Source organism: Pongo pygmaeus, chromosome 4 (genome assembly GCF_028885625.2).
Source record: "Pongo pygmaeus isolate AG05252 chromosome 4, NHGRI_mPonPyg2-v2.0_pri, whole genome shotgun sequence".
Lineage (NCBI taxonomy): Eukaryota > Metazoa > Chordata > Mammalia > Primates > Hominidae > Pongo > Pongo pygmaeus.
The window spans coordinates 74983541-75007513 of NC_072377.2; the positions used below are offsets into that span (position 1 = coordinate 74983541).

The 23973-nt window shown below is 41.6% G+C and overlaps 1 protein-coding gene across 2 annotated transcripts in view; it reads left to right on the forward strand.

Moving 5' to 3' along the window:
- NAIP (NLR family apoptosis inhibitory protein) overlaps positions 1–23973 on the forward strand; it is a 49933-nt gene that overhangs the window by 17655 nt on the left and 8305 nt on the right. Inside the window, exons 7-13 of one of the 2 annotated variants that reach the window (XM_054489890.2) lie at positions 1600–1699; positions 12278–12359; positions 13341–13398; positions 14278–16389; positions 20138–20305; positions 23058–23210; positions 23829–23915. In XM_054489890.2, coding sequence (XP_054345865.1) covers positions 1600–1699; positions 12278–12359; positions 13341–13398; positions 14278–16389; positions 20138–20305; positions 23058–23210; positions 23829–23915 — 2760 coding nt within the window. The remainder of the gene's footprint in view (positions 1–1599; positions 1700–12277; positions 12360–13340; positions 13399–14277; positions 16390–20137; positions 20306–23057; positions 23211–23828; positions 23916–23973) is intronic. The other variant, XM_054489891.2, reaches the window with a different exon arrangement.

The following is a 23973-nucleotide window of genomic DNA, read 5'->3' on the forward strand; positions in this document are numbered from 1 at the left end:
TGGAAGGATTTGAGATAATAGGAACATGGATAGCAATCTTTGCCACATTCTGCCTGCAGGAGAAAATCAGGAAATTCATTTTCATGATTCCTAAACATGCAAGGTCTTCCACCAGATTGTGGCATTTTCTCTTTAGCTGCTGGTCATTAGGAAGCACCTCTGCAATCTATAAATGATGGGCTGGTTCCTGTCAGCTAAATCTCTGCCTGAAATACAAGATGATCAGGGAAAGGTTCCTAGGTAACTTGCTGGTCTTGCTCAAACCAAACACATGCATAAGTTACAGTGGAGGTTAATGCAGATCTTTAACTGAGAGATCAAGTAGCTGTCACAAATATCATAGAGCAATACAGAGAAGCAGAATATAGTTGTCACTCTACCTAACAGACATGTGCCATTGGAAAAAAAAAATCTGACTGCCTCACAATCTTACGCTTTTGGAGAGAGTGTTTGCCATTTCTCCCTACTCTACTGTGTCTTCCTCTTGTCAGCCTTCCGCAAGACCCCTCTGACCAGTGTGCTCCCCCTCTTCCTTTCCAATCCTCCACCACTCCACACAAATCCTAATCATCTCTGACTCTTTTCAGATCTTGCAAGCTCTAGGATCTCATATTTCTGGGAGGCTTTCCTCTGCCCCAGCTTTCCCAGAGTGGAAGGAAGATGAGAAATGCTCTGTTTCTAGTTTGATCCTTTTGCAGAGCTAAATACCAATTTCTTTCCAAAGAAATATAATCTCACAAAGAGACATAATCCTATTTCTGGTGTAATAAACCTGGCAATAATGTGGTAAGAGGCAATTAATTCTTCATGCATTCACTTACATAAGGGCTGCTAGATTTGCTGGTATTTTTTTTCCTTGAGCTCTAAATATATTCCTTCTGATTCATTCATTAAACGAATACTAATTGAGTGCCACATGAGTGTCAAGCACTCTTCTAGGTTCATGTCATTCATCAGTGAGCAAAAACCTCTACCCTCATAGAGCTTATTTTTATTTTTATTTTTTGAAACAGAGTTTCACTCTTGTCACCCAGGCTGGAGTGCAATGGTGCTATCTTGGTTCACTGCAACCTCCGTCTCCTGGGTTCAAGCAATTCTCGTGCCTCAGCCTCCCGAGTAGCTGGGATTACAGGCATGTGCCACCACGCCCAGCTAATTTTTGTATTTTTAGTAGAGACAGGGTTTCACCATGTTGGCCAGGTTGGTCTCAGACTCCTGACCTCAGGAGATCTGCTGGCCTTGGCCTCCCAAAGTACTGGGATTACAGGCATGAGCCACTGCGCCCAGCCCCCTCATGGAGCTTCAATTCCAGATTCTGGTTGCCAATCTGTTTGTTGATCAAAGGAAAATGGGGCAGAGGGATGGTGCGCATCAAAGTGCATGGTGTGTAGGAGCATTCAATGACTACTTGCCGGTTACCCCATTGGTGGACAGAGTCTTATATAGAAAATTGCCTCACTGGTAACCAACTTCTGACTGTCACAAAACCCAATTGGAGACTGAATAGGCTTTCACTATTACAGATCTGATGGTTATTATCTGCATGTTAATGCACAGATGCCCATGCCAGTGGCACTGATCAAGTTTCCTTACTTTTAGGTATAAAGGACATCGTCCAGTGCTTTTCCTGTGGAGGGTGTTTAGAGAAATGGCAGGAAGGTGATGACCCATTAGACAATCACACCAGATGTTTTCCCAAGTGAGTGGAATGAATGTTAACCATCTGCGACTTTGGATGCACTTCAACATTTTTTTTTTCCTCATTTCCTGCCTTATTTTATCTTTAGATTGAGTCTTTATCCACTTTTCTGATTCAGGCTATGAAGGATGAGTCTTCATGTCTTTCATCCCTTTGCTCCATGACCCCCTTCCTGTACTAGCCTTCGCCTCTTTATAGTTATGGCATAGTTTTGGCTAGATTCATATTTTCACATTACATGTTTACATTATCATGACTATATAAATGCTAAGCGGAGCTGAAGCTTGTGGTAAATTTTTATTTATTTTCCCTTCCTGTACATCCTTTTATTTTTTTAAGAAGTAATAACGGTCCTGTTAGTATGTTTGCTTATTTTTTTTTTCCTGAGGTAAAATTCACATAGTAACCATTTTATTTATTTATTTATTATTTTTTGTGACAGGGTCTCTCTCTTGCCCAGGTTGGAGTGCAGTGGTGCAATCACGGCTCACTGCAGCCTTGACCTCTCTGGCTCAAGCAGTCTTCCTCGCTCAGCCTCCCAAGTAGCTGGGACTACAGGCACGTGTCTCCACACCCAGCTAATTTTTTTTTTTTAAGAGACAGGGTCTCTCTATGTTGCCCAGGCTGGTCTCAGACTTCTAGGCTCAAGCAGTCTTCCCATCCTGGCTTCCCAAGGTGCTGGGATTATAGGCATGAGCCACCATGCACAGCAATTAAACCATTTTAGAGTACACAATTCTGTGGCATTTATTATAGTACATTCACAATGTTGTGCAACCACCCCCTCTATCTAGTTCCAAAACACTTTCATCACCCCCAAAGAAAACTCTGTATCCATTAAGCAGGCCCTCCTTCTCTCTCCACCCCACTCCATGCCCAGCCCCTGGGATACACCAACTTAATTGGTGTCTATGGATTTATTTGTTCTGACTATTTCCTCTAAATGGAAGCATACAGTTTGACCTTTTGCATTTGGATTCTTTTCACTTGGCATATTGTTTTGAAGTTTATCCATGTTGTAGCTTGCATAAGTACTTCCTTCCTTTTGAGACCAAGTAATATTCCATATGGAGACACTGCATTTTATTTATCCATTCATCTATTTGTAGATATTTGGGTTGTTTCTACCTTTTGGCTACCATGAGTAATACTGATAGGAACATTTGGGTACAGGTATCTGATGGAGCATGTAACTGTATTCAATTCTTTGGGGCATATACCTAACAACGAAATCGCTAGCTATATAGTAATTCTATGTGTTAACTTTTTTTTTTTTTCCAGAGTCTCACTCTGTCACTCAGGCTGGAGTGCAGTGGTGCGATCTCAGCTCACTGCAACCTCCGCCTCCCGGGTTCAAGCGATTTTCCTGCCTCAGTCTCCTGAGTAGCTGGGATTACAGGTGTCTGCCACCATGCCCTGCTAATTTTTTGTATTTTTAGGGTTTCACCATGTTGGCTAGGCTGGTCTCAAACTCCTGACCTCAAGTGATCCACCTGCCTTGGCCTCCCAAAGTGCTGGAATTACAAGCGTGAGCCACAGCACCTGGCCTGTTTTAACTTTTTGAGGAAATGCTAAACTGTTTTCCACAGTGCTTGCACCATTTTAAATTCCCACCAACAATGTATGAGGTTTCCAATTTCTCATCAACACTTTTCTGTTTTTAAAAAAATTATAGCCATCTGCTTAAGTTTTTTTTGTTTTGTTTTGTTTTTTTGAGATGGAGTCTCACTTTGTCGCCCAGGCTGGAGTGCAGTGGCGCAATCTCACTCACTGCAACCTCCGCCTCCTGGGTTAATGCCATTCTCCTGCCTCAGCCTCCCGAGTAGCTGGGACTACAGGCGCCCACCATCACTCCTGGCTAATTTTTATTTTATTTTTTTTTTAGTAGAGACAGGGTTTCACCGTGTTAGCCAGGACGATCTCCATCTCCTGACCTCGTGATCCACCCACCTCAGCCTCCCAAAGTGCTCTGATTACAGGTGTGAGCCACCGCGCCCGGCCAGCCATCTGCTTAATTTTTATGTACATTGCTTATTTTTGTTTCTTGAGATAAAATTCACGTATTAATCATTTTATTTATTTATTTAAATAAATGAAGACGAACACCAGCTCATCTTCAAATTATCCCAAATGTTTAAATCTCCTCTTAAGTCATTCAGACCTACCAGATATCTCATCATTTTCATTTCTTGAAAGAGTCATCATCATTTTTTTCTTTTTCTTTTTTTTTTTGAGACGGAGTCTCGCTCTGTCACCCAGGCTGGATTGCAGTGGCATGATCTCGGCTCACTGCAGACTCTGCCTCCCAGGTTCAAGCAATTCTCCCTGCCTCAGCATCCAGAGTAGCTGGGACTACAGGCATGCACCACCATGCCTGGCTAATTTTTGTATTTTTAATAGAGATGGAGTTTTGCCACGTTGGCCAGGCTGGTCTCAAACTCCTGACCTCAGGTGATCCGCCTGCCTCAGCCTCCCAAAGTGCTCGTATTACAGGCGTGAGCCACTGTGGCTGGCCCATTTTCATCTTGAAGGAGTCATCCATCATTTTCACCTTCTTGAATGAGTTTCCCCGGAAGTCTTCTGGCCTGCTGGATTATGAACAACTTGTCCTATAATCATCCTGGGATCCAGGGATCTTTCTTCACAGGCATCCTGGAGATTATCTCCTCTTTTGTATCTCCTGGATCTAATGTCATCCTCTTCTTGGTTCACTCGCTCATTTTGGTGGAACACTTCATCGGAGTTCCCTGGGAAAGACTGCATAAGAAATACACACTTTTAGTTGCATATTATGCATATATAGACATATAGATCTATCTATATATATGTTTTTCCTGTATTCTCACACTTATTTGATAGTTTAGCTAGGTGTAGAATTATAGGTTGGAAGTCATTTTAATTCTAAATTGTAGAGGCATTGCTACATTTCTACTAGCTCCTAATGTGCTGTCGAGAAGTTCCATGCCTTTCTGATTCTCAATCCTTTGACTGCAAACAACTTTTTTTTTTTTCCCCCTGCGCTGGAAGCTTTCAGAAAAATATCTGTTCTAAAATTTTATGATGAAATATTTCTTTTCCATGAATCTTTAAACTTAATTTTTTTTACCCATCAAACTCTTTAGAAATGTTTAATTGCAAAAAGAAATTTGTGTTTTCACTATGTAATTAGTAAGAGTTTTTTTTTTAGAAATGAATATGAACACATACAGATTTTAAAATGAATGCTTCCTGTTCATTTGCATAGTGGTAAAAACAAGAATAAAATAAAATGAATGCTTCTATCTAATTTTATTGCCTTGAAGGTGTTTTGACAGCAGTAGTTACCTCATTTTTCTTTCTTATTTGGGCTTAGTATGTAATAAATTATTGAGAACAATGGGGACATTCTACTTAATTCTTGGAAAGATAAGCTAGGATGCAGTCTAGTTTTGTTTAGAACTTACTCTGGAATCTATCAACTCCCTTTTGTACTATTATTATTATTATTAGTTTTAGTGTTTTGTTGTTGTTGTTTTTGAGATGGAGTCTCACTCTGTCACCCAGGCTGGAGTGCAGTGGTGTGATCTCGGCTCACTGCAACCTCTGCCTCCCGGGTTCAAGCAATTCTCCCGCCTCAGCCTCCCAGGTAGCTGGGATTACAGGCACCTCCCACCACGCCTGGCTAATTTTTTGTACTTTTAGTAGAGACGGGGTTTCACCATGTTGGCCAGGCTGGTCTTGAACTCCTGACCTCAAGTGATCCTCCTGCCTCAGCCTCCCAAAGTGCTGGGATTACAGGTGTGAGCCGCCACACCTGGCCTTTAGTGTTTTTTTTTTTTGAGACTGGGTCTCAGCTCTGTCATCCAGGCTGGAGCAAGTGTAGTGGTGCAATCCTAGCTGACTGTAGCCTCAAATTCCTGGGCTCAAGTGATCCTCCCACCTCAGCCTCCCAAGTAGCTAGGACTACAAGCATGTGTCACCATGCCCGACTAATTTTTTTAAGTTTTTTTTTTGTAGAAATGGGGTCTTGCTTTGTTGCCCAGGCTGGTCTCAAACTCCTGGCTCCAAATGATCCTTCTGCTTCAGCCTCCCAAAGTACTTGGATTACAGGCATGAGCCACTGCTCCCAGCCAACTCCTTTTTGGATTTTTACTCTTCCTTTGCCTCTTTTAAAAAAATTGCAAACCAGTATGTCTCCAAATGATTACCTAAAATTTTTATGTATGCATTAAAGAATGAATAAAAAGCAACCTATGAACCTACTAGTAAAGTCAAGAAATTGGACATTATCAATGCCTTAAAAGACCCCTGCAGCCAGGTGCAGTGGCTCACGCCTGTAATCTCAGCACTTTGGGAGGCCGATGTGGGCAGATTGTTTGAGCTCCAGAGTTCGAGATCAGCCTGGGCAACATGGTGAAACCCCATCTCTGTTAAAAAATAGAAAAAATTAACCAGGCCTGGTGGCACACGCCTGTAGTCCTAGCTATTAGGGAGGCTGAGGCAGAAGAATGGCTTGAACCTGGGAGGCGGAAGTTGCAGTGAGCCGAGATGGCGCCATTGCACTCCTGGGCGACAGAGCGAGACTCCGTCTCAAAAAAAAATCAAAAAACAAAAAACAGAAAACAACTCTGCATGCCAACCACCCCCTAATTCTGATTATATCCCTGTCCCTCTAATCCAGAGGTAAATGTGATGCTCAGTTTTGGGTTAATTATTCCCTTGCTTCTCTTTGTGGTTTTACCAACTACATATACATCCTTAAACATATTTAGCTTTGTCTATTCTTGAAGTTCAAATAAGAAGCATACCGCATGATTCTTCTTGTAATTGGCTTGTTTTACTCCATGCTGTTTTTGAGATTCATCCATATTTATATGTACTACACAGTTGTTCACTTGTTTTCATTGGTAAATAGTGTATTATTTTATGAATATATAATAACTTATTTTACTGTTGATTAACCTTGTGGGTCGTTTTCAGAGTGTTGCAAATTCAAATAATGGCTGTGAATATTCTTGTACATATTTTCCAGTGTTCATGTGTGTTTCTCTAGGATATATAACAAAGTAAAGAATTGCAGAGTCATAGAAGTTTGCGGGTGTTCAACTCCACTAGATAATGCAAAACTTTTTCCAAAGTGGTTGCACTGATTTACATTCCCACTGGCCTAGATGCGTTTCTATTGATTTGCTTCCTCACTAACTTGGTATTGCTGAAATTTTAATTTTTGTCAATGTAATTACTAATAATGTTAAGCTTATTTTCTTCTTTTTTTCTTTTTTTTTTTTTTGAGAGGGAGTTTCACTCTTGGTTGCCCAGGCTGGAGTGCAATGGCACAATCTCGGCTCACCGCAACCTCCGCCTCCCATGTTCAAGTGATTCTCCTGCCTCAGCCTCCCCAGTAGCTGGGATTACAGGCATGTGCTACCATGCCCAGCTAATTTTGTATTTTTAGTAGAGATGGGGTTTCTCCATGTTGGTCAGGCTGGTCTCGAACTCTCAACCTCAGGCGATCCACCCACCTCGGCCTCCCAAAGTGCTGGGATTACAGGTGTGAGCCGCCGCGCCCGGCAGTTGAGCTTATTTTCATATTTTCCTGCAAAATAGTCTTGTTCTTTCTCTTCAAGAGTGTGTCTTAGCTATTTTTTTGCCCTTTGGTCTTTCGTATTCCAGAGAATATATTAAATATCCTAAGCAGGCATGGTGGTTCACACCTATAGTCCCAGCACTTTGGGAGGCTGAGGTAGGAGGAGTGCACAAGGCGAGGAGTTTGGGACTAGCCTTTGCAACACAGCTAGACTCTATTTCTACAAAAAATTTTTAAAACAGGGTGTGGTAGCATGCATCTGTAGTCCCAGCTACCTGGGAGGCAGAGGCAAGAGAATTGCTTGAGCTCAGGAGTACAGGTTGCAATGAGCTATGATTGTGCCACTGTACTCTGGCCTGGGTGACAGAGTAAAACTTTGTCTCTAAAAAACAGAAATATCCCTCTTTATCCCTGATAGTATTTTTTAGGCCTTTATTAGTTTTTTCATGTTACATCTTTTAGATCATTTTATTTTTAATCTATCTGTGACTATATTTAAAGTCAATTCTTGTTTTTTCCTTTTCCTTTTTGTGGGTAATGGGGTCTCACTATGTTGCCTAGGCAGATCTCAAACTCCTGGGCTCAAACTGTCCTCCCACCTCTGCCACCCTAAGTGTTGAGATTATAGCCATGAGCCACTGCACCCAGCCTTAAAGTAAATTGTTATAGGCAACAACACAGTGGAGTCTTTTATTTTATTTTTTATTTTTTTATGAGACAGAGTCTCGCTCTGTTGCCTATGCTGGAGTGCAGTGGTGCAGTGTTGACTCACTGCAGCCTGGACCTCCCAGGCTCAAGCAATCCTCCCACCTCAGACTCCTGAGTAGCTGGGACTACAGGCACATGCCACCACACCTGGCTAAATTTGTTAATTTTTTGTAGAGACAAGGTCTCACTATGTTGCCCAGTCTGATCTCGAACACCTAGCCACAAGCAGTTCTCCTGCCTTGTCTTCCCAGGGTGCTGGGATTACAGGTGTGGACCACTGAACCCAGCAGGTCTTGCTTTTTTTTTGAGATGGACGTGTAAGCCACCACATCCAGCCAGGTCTTTCTTTTTTTTGTTTTTTGAGATGGAGTCTTGCTCTGTCACCCAGGCTGGAGTGCAGTGGCGTGATCTTGGCTCACTGCAAGCTCTGCCTCCGGGTTCATGCCGTTCTCCTGCCTTAGCCTCCCGAGTAGCTGGGACTACAGGCACCCGCCACCATGCCCGGCTTATTTTTTGTATTTTTAGTAGAGACAGGGTTTCACCGTGTTAGCCAGGATGGTCTCGATCTCCTGACCTCGTGATCCACCCGCCTTGGCATCCCAAAGTGCTGGGATTACAGATGTGAGCCACCGCGCCCCGCCAGGTCTTGCTTTTTAAGAGTCTGACAATAACTGCTTTCTAATTGGAATGTTTAGAACGTTTAAATTTAATGCAATTAAGAATATGGTTGGATTTAAACCTATTTTACCATTTGCTTTCTATTTATTTCATCTCTTCTTTGTTTCTTTTTCTTTTCCTGACTTCCTAGGGTTTAGGGTTTTTTTTTTTTCTTTTTTCTACCCCTTCCTTGAGTATTTTTTTTTAGTACTCCATTTTATTTCTGTCAGCTTATTAGCTATTCATCCTTATTTTACCTTTTTACTACTTGCTCTAGAGTTTACCATATGCATATTTAACATATCATAGTCATCTTCAAAAATATTACAACAGCCGGGCACAGTGGCTCATGCCTGTAATCTCGGTAATTTGGGAGGCTGAGGCAGGCAGATCACTTGAGGTCAAGAGTTCCAGAGCAACCTGGGCAACATGGTGAAACCCCGTCTCTACTAAAAATACAAAAAAATTAGCTGGGTGTGGTAGCGCACACCTGTAATCCCAGCTACTCGGGAGGCTGAGGCACAAGAATTGCTTGAACCCAGGAAGCAGAAGCTGCAGAAAGCTGAGATCATGCCACTGCACTCCAGCCTGGGTGACACAGTGAGACTCTGGGTCAAAAAAATATATAACACTTGACATAAAATGTATGAACCATACAATAGTATATTTCCATTTCTTCCCTCTCATCCTTTGTGCTATTGTCATACATTTTATTTCCATGTACTTTAATAAATCTTACAATATAATGTTATATCTTTGCTTTAAACAATTTAAGTACATTTTTACAAGGGGAAATGTCTTTCATATTTGCCCTCTTAGTTATCATTCCTGGTACTTATCATTTTCCTTTTAACTGATGTGCTTCCTTTCACTTTTTTTTTTTTTTTTGAGATGGAGTCTTGTTCTGTCTCCTAGGCTGGAGTGCAGTGCCACGATCTCGGTTGAATGCAACCTCTGCCTCCCTGGTTCAAGCAGTTCTCCTGCCTCAGCCTCCTGAGTAGCTAGGATTACAGGTGCCCACCACCATGCCAGGTTAATTTTTGTATTTTTAGTAGAGATAGAGTTTCACCATGTTGGCCAGGCTGGTCTTGAACTCCTGACCTCATGATCTGCCTGCCTCAGCCTCCCAAAGTGCTGGGATTACAGGGGTGAACCACCATGCCGGGTCCCTTTCACATTTTTTGTAGTGCAGTTGTGCTGGCAACTGACTTTATTTGACATTTGTTTGTATGAATAAGTTTATATTTTACCTTCCTTCATAGTTCTTTTCCTTGATGGGCCTATTAAAATATTTTTTTCTTTTGTAAGCCACTTCACCCCTTCCCTATGGGTTTGTTTTTATTTACCTCCACATGACTGACTTTGGACAGAAACATTAAAAGTTCTACTTGTTGTTTTCCTGAGGCTATGCTTCTATTTCTGGACTAATCGCCAAGTCACCTGAAGGCAATACAAATGAAGTATCTGGGCCAGATGCAGTGGCTCACACCTGTAATCCCAGCACTTTTGGAAACCAAGGTGGGAGGATACCTTGAGCCCAGAAAAAAAAAATTAGCCTGGCATGGTGGCACGTGCCTGTAGTCACAGTTACTTGGGAGGCTGAGGTGGGAGGATCACTTGAGCCTGGGAGCTGGAGGCTACATTGATCCTTGGTCGTGTCACTACCCTCAAGCCTGGGCAAAAGAGTGAGACCTTGTCTCAAAAAAAAAAAAAAAAAGTGTCCCTTTGCTTTACTCCTGCTCTCCAGTGATTCTACAGCATGGAATAGGCCACTGACTTACTCACATGTATAGTTCTCATCTGTCCATTTTAGTAATTGCAACTAGAGCTCTTTTTGAACTTTCTCTCGTGTTCTTCAAGCATACATCAAACCTGAGTTTACAGGGTATTTGCGTCCTAGTTTCACGAGATTGTTAGAGAGTATGTTTGTGGCCATTCTTTTGTTTTGATACTGATGGAGGGTTTCTTTTTTAATTTTTTGTTTGTTTAAGACAGGGTCTTACTCTGTCACCCAGGCTGGAGTGCAGTGATGCAATCATGGCTCACTGTAGCCCCAACCTCCTGGCCTCAAGCGATCTTCTTGCCTCAGCACCCCCAAGTAGCTGGGACTATACATGCATGCCACCCCGCTAGCTAATTTTTAGAGGAGGTCTCTCTATGTTGCACAGGTTGGTCTGGTCTTGAACTTCTGACCTCAAGTGAAACTCTTACTTTGGCTTCCCAAAGTGCTGGGATTACAGGCATGAGCCATTGCACCTGGCAATGGAGTGGTTTGTGGTTGGTTGGTTTTTGTTTGTTTGTTTGTTTTTGAGACAGAGTTTCACTCCTGTTGCCCAGGCTAGAGTGCAATGGTGCGATCTTGGCTTACTTCAACTTCTGCCTCCTGGGTTCAAGCAATTCTCCTGCCTCAGCCTCCCAAGTCGCTGGGATTACAGGCGTCCGCCACAACGCCCAGCTAATTTTTGTATTTTTAGTAGAGATGAGGTTTCACCATGTTGGTCAGGTTGGTCTCAAACTCCTGACCTCAAGTGATCCACCAGCCTCAGCGTCCCGAACTGCTGGGATTACAGGTGTGAGCCACCATGCCTGGACTTGCTTGTTTTTTTTGTTTTGTTTTGAGACAGAGTCTCACTCCATTGCCCAGACTGGAGTGCAGTGGCACAATCTCGGCTCACTGCAACCTCCGCCTCCCGGGTTCAAGCAATTCTTGTGCTCCAACCTCCTGAGTAGCTAGGACTGCAGCCGTGTGCCACCACTGCCTGGTTAATTTTGGAATTTTTTAATAGAGACTGGGTTTTGCCATGTTGGCCAGGCTGGTCTCAAACTTCTGGCCTCAAGTGATCTGCCTGCCTTGGCCTCCCAAAGTGCTGGGATTATGGGCGTGAACCACCGCACTCACAGAGTTTTTTTTTTTTTAATAAATTTTTATTTGAAATTATTTAGATTTGCAGAAAAAGTGCAAAGTAATACAAAGAGTTCCTATATATTGCCATACCCAATTTACCCTAATGTTAACATCTTACACTAGCATGATATATTTCTCAAAATCATCAGTGTACCAATTCTTATACTGTACATTACTATTTACTAAAATCCAGAGTTTATTTGGATTTCACCAGTTTTTCCACTATGTTGTTTTTTTGTTCCAGAATTCGTAAATAGAGGGATTTTTCCCCCTATTTTTGATTCTTTAAGTTCATTTTTGTTGGTTGCATGGAGGAATGTTAAATACGCACTCATTCCACCAAATTCCCTTGATACCCTTTACCATTACTTTATAAACCATTTACATTTCTCTTGCAGAGAGCCAGAACCTAAATGCCTTACCTGATGACACTGACAGAGAGAATCACTGGAAATGATAGTTTTATACTTAATTCTTGTCACTAAAACTCTAATAGTGTTTTTAAAAACCTAATACAAGGCCAGGCCTGGTGGCTCACACCTATAATCCCAGCACTTTGCGATGCCCAGGGAGGAGGACTGCTCAAGTCCAGAAGTTTGAAACCAGAACAGCCTGGGCAACATAGTGACACCCTGTCTCTGAAAAAACAAAACAAAATAAACAACAACAACAACAAAAAAAACCTAACACAAATACTTAAATGCATACAACTATTTTTATAACTTTTAACTTTTACACTTAGTTGTCCATTTCTCCAAAATATGAAGTCCTCTGTGGAAGTGATTCCAGACCTTCAGAGCCATGGTGAACTTTGTGAATTACTGGTAATGAACACCACCATCTTGTCTGTTTTAGCAGTACATGATCATGTAATTGAAAACTGTTTTGAACAGGAATGTCTCATCATAAATAAGTTAATAAATTCTACAAAAATCTACTAAACACCTATTATGTTCTAGGTACAGATTGGGGAAATCACAATAAACCACTCAGGCACAATACCTAGCTTCATGAAATGTATAGTCAGTCTCTTCTACTTTAAGGCCCAGACTCTCTTAGACTTCGTTGATTAGCATCCAGGCTAAATGGATCCTCTCTGGATCTTCATTTGGAGGGCAATAAGGCTGGATTTGCTACTTGGCCTTTTTAGGGGTTGAGAAGATGTTACTTTAACAAAAGCAAGTGCCCAACAAAATCATAAACCCAGGTAACAGGCTGACTACTTTAAGCTGAGAAATCCTACATAGTTCTCTGGGATATAAGCCACTACTAATTTAATGCACACACATACCACCTTATTTTGAGGCTGTGTGTTAGGTATGTTATGTTTGTCATCACACACACACACACACAAACCAACTTGCTATTCACTTGATTTTTTATGTGAATTGAAAAATGGCACTAAAGAAAAAAGTTTGGGGGTGTAGAAATAGCTTATTTTTTAAGGAAGAAACATAACCTTTCTAAATACTGGATGTGTAATATTAAAAATGTAGTTAACCAAGGACAGAGGCTGCACCTAATGACTTTTGGAGGATCCTTCTTGCTCAAGACACTATGATTCTTGTTACCTGGATAGTATTCACCTATGGATTGTATCATATATGAACCACTGAAGAACACACACTCTTGCAGATGTTTGCAGATTATTAATTGCTTTATATTTGGAGCACCCCTCCCTTCAATCAGCATAAATATTTGAGGGTGGGCTGTGTTTAGAAGATGTTTAGTCCCCAGTGATTACAACATGATGCACCACCCTCCTATACAAATTTTGATTTAAGAAAAGATTTTATTTTTCAAAGGAAACCACAAGTGAAAGCAATCCTGAAGATTCAATAGCAGTTGATCCTATAGTGCCAGGTAAGAACTTTGAAGTAGCATGTGGGATTATATTATTTGTAAATATATTTGTATACAGGGCAGTTGCAAAAAAAGAGTATTTATAATTGTCCAAAGAGCTTCCAAAGAGGAGCAGCATTGCAACAGTGTCGTGTATGAGCAAAAATCAAGGTTCTTGTGGCTTCTCCAGAGTGCAGGCAGGACCAAACTGATAGTAGGCAACATGTCTCAGGTACAAGCAAACCAGTCCTTAGAAGCACCAATCAGCAAGCTTCTTTCCTGAGATTTTTATTTTATTTTATATTTTATTGTATTGTATTTTATTTTATTATTTTATTATTTTATTTGAGACAGGGTCTTACTTTGTACCCCAGGCTGGAACGCATTGGCAAGATCATGGCTCACTGCAGCCTCGACCTCCCAGGCTCAAGTGATCCTCCCATCTCAGCCTCCCCAGTAGCTGGGACCACAAGCATGTGCCACCACACCTGGCTAATTTTTGTATTTTTTGTAGAGACAGGGTTTTGCCATGTTGGCCAGGCTAGTCTTGAACTCCTAGGCTCAAGCAATTCGCCTGCCTCGGCCTCCCAAAATGCTGGGATTACAGGCATGAGTCACTTTGCCTGGCCTCTTTCCTGAGATGCATGGTGCTTATGATAAGCACACATTATGTCTAGGTCCCTGCTTCAAGTGTGGCACTTTGGACACATGCTTCCCACATTCTGATTTTGTGCCAAAACCTATGAGATGATCGCAATGTGGGAATCATGGATGGCTGTGGAAAATCCTAACCCATTCGTAGTAGACAGGCAGAATCATGGAATGAAAAGGGCATGGTGTTCAGACTGAGGGAGATGTGACTATGAATCCCTGTTGTGTCCCCTTTCTTTTTCTCCACAGAAATGGCACAGGGTGAAGCCCAGTGGTTTCAAGAGGCAAAGAATCTGAATGAGCAGCTGAGAGCAGCTTATACCAGCGCCAGTTTCCGCCACATGTCTTTGCTTGATATCTCTTCCGATCTGGCCACGGACCACTTGCTGGGCTGTGATCTGTCCATTGCTTCAAAACACATCAGCAAACCTGTGCAAGAGCCTCTGGTGCTGCCTGAGGTCTTTGCCAACTTGAACTCTGTCATGTGTGTGGAGGGTGAAGCTGGAAGTGGAAAGACGGTCCTCCTGAAGAAAATAGCTTTTCTGTGGGCATCTGGATGCTGTCCCCTGTTAAACAGGTTCCAGCTGGTTTTCTACCTCTCCTTTAGTTCCACCAGACCAGACCAGGGGCTGGCCAGTATCATCTGTGACCAACTCCTAGAGAAAGAAGGATCTGTTACTGAAATGTGCATGAGGAACATCCTCCAGCAGTTAAAGAATCAGGTCTTATTCCTTTTAGATGACTACAAAGAAATATGTTCAATCCCTCAAGTCATAGGAAAACTGATTCAAAAAAACCACTTGTCCCGGGCCTGCCTATTGATTGCTGTCCGTACAGACAAGGCCAGGGACATCCGCCGATACCTGGAGACGATTCTAGAGATCAAAGCATTTCCCTTTTATAATACTGTCTTTATATTACGGAAGCTCTTTTCACATAATATGACTCGTCTGCGAAAGTTTATGGTTTACTTTGGAAAGAACCAAAGTTTGCAGAAGATTCAGAAAACTCCTCTCTTTGTGGCGGCGATCTGTGCTCATTGGTTTCAGTATCCTTTTGACCCATCCTTTGATGATGTGGCTGTTTTCAAGTCCTATATGGAACGCCTTTTCTTAAGGAACAAAGCGACAGCTGAACTTCTTAAAGCAACTGTGTCCTCCTGTGGTGAGCTGGCCTTGAAAGGGTTTTTTTCGTGTTGCTTTGAGTTTAATGATGATGATCTCGCAGAAGCAGGGGTTGATGAAGATGAAGATCTAACCATGTGCTTGATGAGCAAATTTACAGCCCAGAGACTAAGACCATTCTACCGGTTTTTAAGTCCTGCCTTCCAAGAATTTCTTGCGGGGATGAGGCTGATTGAACTCCTGGAATCAGATAGGCAGGAACATCAAGATTTGGGACTGTATCATTTGAAACAAATCAACTCACCCATGATGACTGTAAGTGCCTACAACAATTTTTTGAACTATGTCTCCAGCCTCCCTTCAACAAAAGCAGGGCCCAAAATTGTGTCTCATTTGCTCCATTTAGTGGATAACAAAGAGTCATTGGAGAATATATCTGAAAATGATGACTACTTAAAGCACCAGCCAGAAATTTCACTGAAGATGCAGTTACTTAGGGGATTGTGGCAAATTTGCCCACAAGCTTACTTTTCAATGGTTTCAGAACATTTACTGGTTCTTGCCCTGAAAATTGCTTATCAAAGCAACACTGTTGCTGCGTGTTCTCCATTTGTTTTGCAATTCCTTCAAGGGAGAACACTGACTTTGGGTGCACTTAACTTACAGTACTTTTTCGACCACCCAGAAAGCTTGTCATTGTTGAGGAGCATCCACTTCTCGATACAAGGAAATAAGACATCACCCAGAGCACATTTTTCAGTCCTGGAAACATGTTTTGACAAATCACAGGTACCAACTATAGATCAGGACTATGCTTCTGCCTTTGAACCTATGAATGAATGGGAGCGAAATTTAGCTGAAAAAGAGGATGACGTAAAGAGCTATATGGATATGCAGCGCAGGGCTTCACCAGACCTTAGTACTGGCTATTGGAAACTTTCTCCAAAGCAGTACAAGATTCCCTGTCTCAAAGTCAATGTGAATGATATTGATGCTGTAGACCACGAGATGCTCGAGATTCTAATGACAGTTTTCTCAGCTTCACAGCGCATCGAACTCCATTTAAACCACAGCAGAGGCTTTATTGAAAGCATCCGCCCAGCTCTTGAGCTGTCTAAGGCCTCTGTCACCAAGTGCTCCATAAGCAAGTTGGAACTCAGTGCAGCCGAACAGGAACTGCTTCTCACCCTGCCTTCCCTGGAATCTCTTGAAGTCTCAGGGACAATCCAGTCACAAGGTATACCTGTATATATTTTGGATGACTATTCTGATGTATAATTTCTTTTTCTTACTTTAAGTGGTTGAAAACTTCTGAGGCCGTGAAAGCATGAATGCTCATTGATAGAATAGATATAAAATAAACCTTCACTAATGTTTTTTTGACAGTAGCATGAATTAGTGAAAAGTCCTTGAATAATAAGTTTTCCAATAACTCAGATAAAATGAATAAAATATTTATATTAAATTATTGAAGGTTCTTAATAAAGACATGAATTATCTGTTACTAGTAAAAGAATTAGCTATATGTAAGATGATGCTTAGAAATTACCTTCACCCTAGCTGCCTAAAGGAAGAAAGGCCTGTAGTCCCTGGCAAATAAATAAATAAATGGGAAATAATATCTTCATCTATTTGTGTCTTAACTCCTCTAAGCACTATTTGATAGTTTTCAGTGTAGACTTAACCCATCTTTCATTAAATTTATTTCTAGATACTCATATCTTTTGAAAGTATTATAAATGTCATTAAAAATATTTTTTCATTTTCCAATTGTTGCTAGTATTGCTTTGGTCTTAAGCAGTTTGACTGTTATATGCCTAGATGTGCTTTGCTTTGTATGTATCTTGCTTGAGGTGCACTGAACTTTTTTGGGATGTGTGGGTTGAGATTTACCAAATTTAGAAAATTTTTCAACTTTTTTCAAGTACTTTTTATTATGGTAAAATACATGTAACAAAACTTACATTTTAATCATTTTAAGTGTACAACTCAGTGGCATTAAGTGCATTCACTATGTTGTACAACCATCACCACTATCCATCTCTAGAACCTTTTCATCATCCCAAACTCTGTACCCATTAAACAATAAATCTTCGGGCCAGGCGCGGTGGCTCACGCCTGTAATCCCAGTACTTTGGGAGGCCGAAGAGGGTGGATCGCCAGAGCTCAGGAGTTTGAGACCACCCTGGGCAACATGGTGAAACCACGTCTCTACTAAAATACAAAAAACTAGCTGGGCATGGTGGCATGTGCCTGTAGTCCCAGCTACTCGGGAGGATGAGGCATGAGAATCACTTAAGCCTGGGAGGCAGAGGTTGCAGTGAGCCCAGATCACGCCACTGCACTTCAGCTTGGGCTACTGAGTGAGACTCCGTCTCAAAAAAAAAAAAAAAAAATCTTCCCTCCCACCAGCCCCTGATAACTTCTCTTCTATCTTCTGTCTCTATGAATTTGCCTCTTCTAGATATTGTTTATAAGCAGAATCACTTGTCTGGCTTATTTCACTTTGCATATTGTTCAAGGTACATCATGTTGTAGCCTATATTGGAATTTCATTCCTTCACACGTACTCCATAAATATGTACAATTATTATGTATCAACTTTGAAAAGGAACTTCATCCTTTTTATAGCTAATATTCCATGGTATGTATATAGCACATTTTGTTTATCCATTCTGCTGCTGAGGGACACTTGGGTTGTTTCTACCTTCTGGCTATCATAAATAATGCTGCAATGAACATTGGCATTATAAGTATCAGTTTAAGTTCTTGTTGTAATCATTTTGGGTATATACCTAGAAGCAGAATTGCTGATTCATATGGTAGTTCTATGTTTAACTTTTTGAGGAACTTGCACAGTAGCTGCACCATCTTACATTCCCACTATTCATGTACAAAGGTTCAAATTACTCCACATCCTCTTCAGCACTTGTTAATTTTTGTTTTTGTTTTTGTGGAGACAGAGTCTAACTCTGTCACCCAGGCTGGAGTGCAGTGGCGAGATCTTGGCTCACTGCAACCTCCACCTCTCGGGTTCAAGCAATTCTCCTGTCTCAGTCTCCTGAGTAGCTGGGACTACAGGTGTGCACCACCATACCTGGCTAACTTCTGTATTTTTAGTAGAGATGGGGTTTCGCCATGTTGCCCAAGCCAGTCTCGAACTCCTGAGCTCAGGCAGTCCAGCCACCTTGGCCTCCTGAAGTGCTAGGATTACAGGCATGAGCCACCATGCCCGGCCTGTTTTTGTTTTCATTGTTGTTTTTCAGACAGTGTATCGCTCTATTGCCCAGGCTGGAGTGCTGTGGTGCAATCATGGCTCACTGCAGCCTCAACCTCTTGAGCTCAAGTGATCCTCCTGCCTCAGCCTCCTGAGTAGCTGAGACTACCAGCATGCACCACCGTGCCTGGATAATTTTTTATTTTTTGTAGAGACAGATTCTTGCTATGTTGCCTAGTCTGGTCTTTTTCTTTTTCTTTTTTTTGAGATGGAGTCTTGCTCTGTCCCCCAGGCTGGAGTGCAGTGGCGCGATCTCGGCTCACTGCAAGCTCCACCTCCTGGGTTCACGCCATTCTCCTGCCTCAGCCTCCCAAGTAGCTGGGATTACAAGCTCCCGCCACCATGCCCAGCTAATTTTTGTATTTTTAGTAGATATGGGGTTTCACCATGTTGGCCAGGCTGGTCTTGAACGCCTGACCTCAGGTGATCCACCCGCCTCGGCCTCCCAAAGTGCTGGGATTACAGGCATGAGCCACCGTGCCTGGCCCCTAGTCTGGTCTTGAACTCCTGGGCTCAAATGATCCACCCACCTTGGCCTTCCAAAGTGCTGGGATTACAGGCATAAGCCACCGCACCCAGCCCATTTTGTTTTGTGATGATCATAAAGCCATTCTAGTAGTTGTGAAGTGGTATCTCATTGTGGTTTTGATTTGCATTTCTCTAATGCAAATCATTAAAATGATGTTAAGTATCTTTTCACTTTTTGAAAAAATATCTATTTGCTCATTTAAAAATTGTTGTTGTTTTTGTTGCATTGTAAGAGTTATTTGTATATTCTGGATTTCAACCTGTTATCAGATATACAGTTTGAAAATATTTTTCCCATTCCATAGGTTGTCATTTTACTTTATTTATAACGTCCTTTGTGCACGAAAGTTTTAAATTTTGACAAAGTCCAATTTATCTGTTTTTTCTTTTATTGCTGGTCCTTTTGGTGTCGTATCTAAGAATCCATTGCCAAATCCAAGGTCACGAAGATTAACTCCTATGTTTTTTTCTAAGAGTTGTGTGATTTCAGCTTTTATATTTAGGTCGTTGATCCATTTTGAGTTGATTTATTTTTACATGGTGAGGGATAGGAATCCAACTTCATTCTTTCGCATGTGCAAATCCAGTTGTCCCCAACCATTTGTTGAAGAGATGCTATATTTCTTTTCTTTTTTCTTTTTTTTTTGAGATGGAGTCTCACACTGTAGCCTGGGCTGGAGTGCAATGGCGCGATCTTGGCTCACTGCAACCTCTGTCTCCCAGGTTTATGTGATTCTCCCGCCTCAGCCTCCTGAGTAGCTGGGATTACAGATGCACACCACCACACCCAGCTAATTTTTTTTTGTATTTTTAGTAGAGACGGGGTTTCACTGTGTTGGCCAGACTGGTCTCAAACTCCTGACCTCATGATCCGCTCACCTCGGCCTCCCAAAGTGCTGGGATTACAGGTGTGAGGCACCGTGCCTGGCCAAGATGCTATATTTCTTTTTGTGAGTCTGAAGAGTAGCACAGGGCTTCCCATACAGTGTGTAATCAGTAAATGCTGCAAACAGCAATATCTTCATATATGTATTCTTTTTTTTTTTTAAAAAAAAAGAATGTTTTATGGTATGTGGAAGGTTTGCATGTGAAAATAGCTGGATGAATCAAAATGACAGTTTTAAAATGTCCATTCAGAACTCTTTAGATTAATAATGGGAAACTGTGTGCTGCTTTCCAGACCAAATCTTTCCTAATCTGGATAAGTTCCTGTGCCTCAAAGAACTGTCTGTGGATCTGGAGGGCAAAATAAATGTTTTCTCAGTCATTCCTGAAGAATTTCCAAACTTCCACCATATGGAGAAATTATTGATCCAAATTTCAGCTGAGTATGATCCTTCCAAACTAGGTAAGGATGGCACTTTAATATACTTGTTTTTACATAAGTTGGAAAAGCTACTCGGCCAATAATTTATTTAATAGTTAAAGTTCCTGTGGTTCTAAGGCTGTAGCCTGTATCCATGGTAAATTGTGAGGAATAGCACTCTTTCTCATTAAGAAAGCAGAGCGCTGTTTGTAATTATTGAGCCTTTACTACACACTAGGAAGTATCCTATGCACTTCACAAATATGAACTCAGTCTTCATACCCACTCTATGAAGTACTATTATTATTATTATTATTATTATTTTTTTTTTTTTGAGACAGAGTCTCGCTCTGTCACCCAGGCTGGAGTGCAGTGGCACGATCTCGGCTCACTGCAAGCTCCACCTCCCAGGTTTGCCATTCTCCTGCCTCAGCCTCCCGAGTAGCTGGGACTACAGGCGCCTGCCACCACGCCCAGCTAATTTTTTGTATTTTTAGTAGAGATGGGATTTCACCGTGTTAGCCAGGTTGGTCTTGATCTCCTGACCTCATGATCTGCCCACCTCGGCCTCCCAAAGTGTTAGGATTACAGGCGTGAGCCACCGTGCCCGGCCGAAGTAAAGTACTATTATTAATGCTATTTTGTAGCTGGGAAAACTGAGACATAAAGAGATAAAGTAATTTGTAATATCCAGCTAAGGAAATGTAGATCTGTGACTCAAATACAGGAATTTTGACTCCAAAATCTGAGTTCTTAATCCCTAATATAGGCCGGGCCTGGTGGCTCACACCTGTAATCCCACCACTTTGGGAGACCGAGAAGGACAGATCACCTGAGGTCAGGAGTTCAAGACCAGCCTGACCAACATGGTGAAACCTCGTCTCTACTAAAAATGCAAAAATTAGCTGGCATGGTGGCATATGCCTGTAATCCCAGCTACTTGAGAGGCTGAAGCAGGAGAATTACCTGAACCCGGGAGGCAGAGATTGCAGTGTGAGCCGAGATCGCGCCATTGTACTCCAGCCTGGGGAACAAGAGTGAAACTCCATCTCAGAAAAAAAAAAAAAAAAGAAATCCCTAATATAATGTTGCCACTCCAAAATAATTTGTAGGGTTATTTTATTTTGTTTTTGGTTAGGCTAGTCTTACATTGCAACTTGCAGATCTGCCAGCTCAGCAGGAAGGAAATCTGCTAATCCGTAGTCATTGGAAGTATTTCCCTGTTTCTCACCAGCCTATCCTAATAGTTCATGGAAACTGGTGCAGCCATCTTTCTGAAATACATCATTTAGCAAAATGACTTAGGCACCATCATTCCTTAACTTAGTAAACACTGAACACTAAAGATTGAAGAAATATACAACTCTATGGAATTGACATAAAGAGTTGCATGCAAAACTTCATTGTTGGCCAGGCACAGTGACTCACACCTGTAATCTCAGCATTTTGGGTGGCCGAGGCGGGAGGATCGCCTGAGAGCAGGAGTTCAACACCAGGCTGGGCAACATAGCAAGACATCGTCTCTACTAAAAAAATAAAAAATTAGCCAAGTATGATGGTGTGCACCTATAGTCCCTAGCTACTCAGGAGGCTGGTAGGATCACTTGAGTCCAGAAGGTCAAGCTTGCAATGAGCTATGATCATGCCACTGCACTCCAGCCTCGGTGATAGAGCAAGACCCTGTCACACACACACAAAATATATATATTTGTGTGTGTGTGTGTGTGTGTGTGTGTGTGTGTATACATATATACACCGAAGCTGGAGGTGGTAGTTATATTTGTCAGCAATTTTTGCAACAAATTTAGGTTTTGCTTCAGAGTTGTCATTCCTTTTATGTTTCTTTTTTTTTTGAGACAGAGTCTCACTCTGTCACCCAGGCTGGAGTGCAGTGGCACCGTGTTGGCTCACTGCAACCTCCGTCTCCTGGGTTCAAGCAATTCTCCTGCCTCAGCCTCCCAAGTAGCTGGGATTACAGGCACCCACCACCACGCCCGGCTAATTTTTAAATATTTTTAGTAGAGACGGGGTTTCACCATGTTGGCCAGGCCAGTCTCAAATTACTGACCTCAGGTGATCCGCCCACCTCAGCCTCCCAAAGTACTAGGATTACAGGCGTGAGCCACTATGCCCGGCTGTTTCTTTGTATAGTATTCTTTTTCTTTCTTTCTTTTTTTTCTTTTTTTTTGAGATGCAGTCTTGCTCTGTTGCCCAGGCTGGAGTTTGGTGGCGCAATATCCGCTCACTGCAACCTCTGCCTCCTGGGCTCAAGCGATTTTCCTGCCTTGGCCTCCCGAGTAGCTGGGATTACAGGTGCCTGCCACCCACGCCTGGCAAATGTTTGTATTTTTAGTAAAGACAGGGTTTCACCATGTTGGCCAGGCTGGTCTTGAGCTCCTGAGCTCAGATGATCCACCCGCCTCAGCCTCCCAAAGTGCTGGGATTACAGGCATGAGCCACAGCACCTGGCCTCTTTGTATTCTTATTATGTAAATGTCATGTACAAACTTAGAGTTATTAGATGTTAAAGCTGAAGGTGATGCTACTGAGTCAATGCCTGTATTTTATAGAAGAGAAAACTGTTACCCAGAGAGGGTCAATAATGTGTCAAAATTCACATTACTTGCTAGTTGCAGAACCTGAACCCAATCCCAGTGACCTGATTCTTAGATCATGACATCGTGGTACCTGGTTTTAATGAAGTATTATTGAAACAAAATAATAAACTACTTGGCTAATTTTGATAGAAATTTGCAGTATTTTCTAATTTCTGAAAATCCTTGATCTTTTACAGTAAAATTAATTCAAAATTCTCCAAACCTTCATGTTTTCCATCTGAAGTGTAACTTCTTTTCGGATTTTGAGTCTCTCATGACTATACTTGCTTCCTGTAAGAAACTCACAGAAATTAAGTTTTCGGATTCATTTTTTCAACCCGTCCCATTTGGTAAGAGTTATAATATTACAATTGTGGTTTAAAATGTTTCTATGGACACAGAGTCATATTAAGCACTCTATAAAAAGGGCCATATTTTGAGGCTGGGTGTGGTGGCTCATGCCTGTAATCCCAGCACTTTGGGAAGCTGAGGCAGGAGGCTCGCTTGAGCCCTCCATCTCTAAAAAGCTTTAAAAAAATCAGTTGGGCACAGTGGTACCTGTAGTCCCAGCTACTAGGGAAGCTAAGGCAGGAAGATTACTTAAGCCCAGAAGGTTGAAGCTGCAGCGAGCTATGATGGTACCACCGTACTCCAGCCTGGGTGACAGAGACCTTGTCTCTTTAAAAAAAGAAAGAAAGAAAAGAAAAATTGTTTCTCAAATAATAAAGTATATGTGTTTCTAGAATTTTCTTTTTTACCTTTAAGCTCAGTTGGATTTGAAATTTCTTGAATTTTAATGACATTTCTAGTTATCAGAATTATTTTCTGAGCAAAAATTTGTTTTATCTAGTCATATGAATTCAATCTGAATTATTACATCAATTTCTAATTTCTTCATTTTAAAGATGTTACGCTTCGCTGTGAGAGATGTAGCTGACATAACTAAATTTTTATTTTCCCTTTCATAGTTGCCATTTTGCCAAATTTTATTTCTCTGAAGATATTAAATCTTGAAGGCCAGCAATTTCCTGATGATGAAACATCGGAAAAATTTGGTATGTTTACAAAATAGTGCTTTTTACGTATTCTTATTCTCTTTCTGCCTAGAATCCT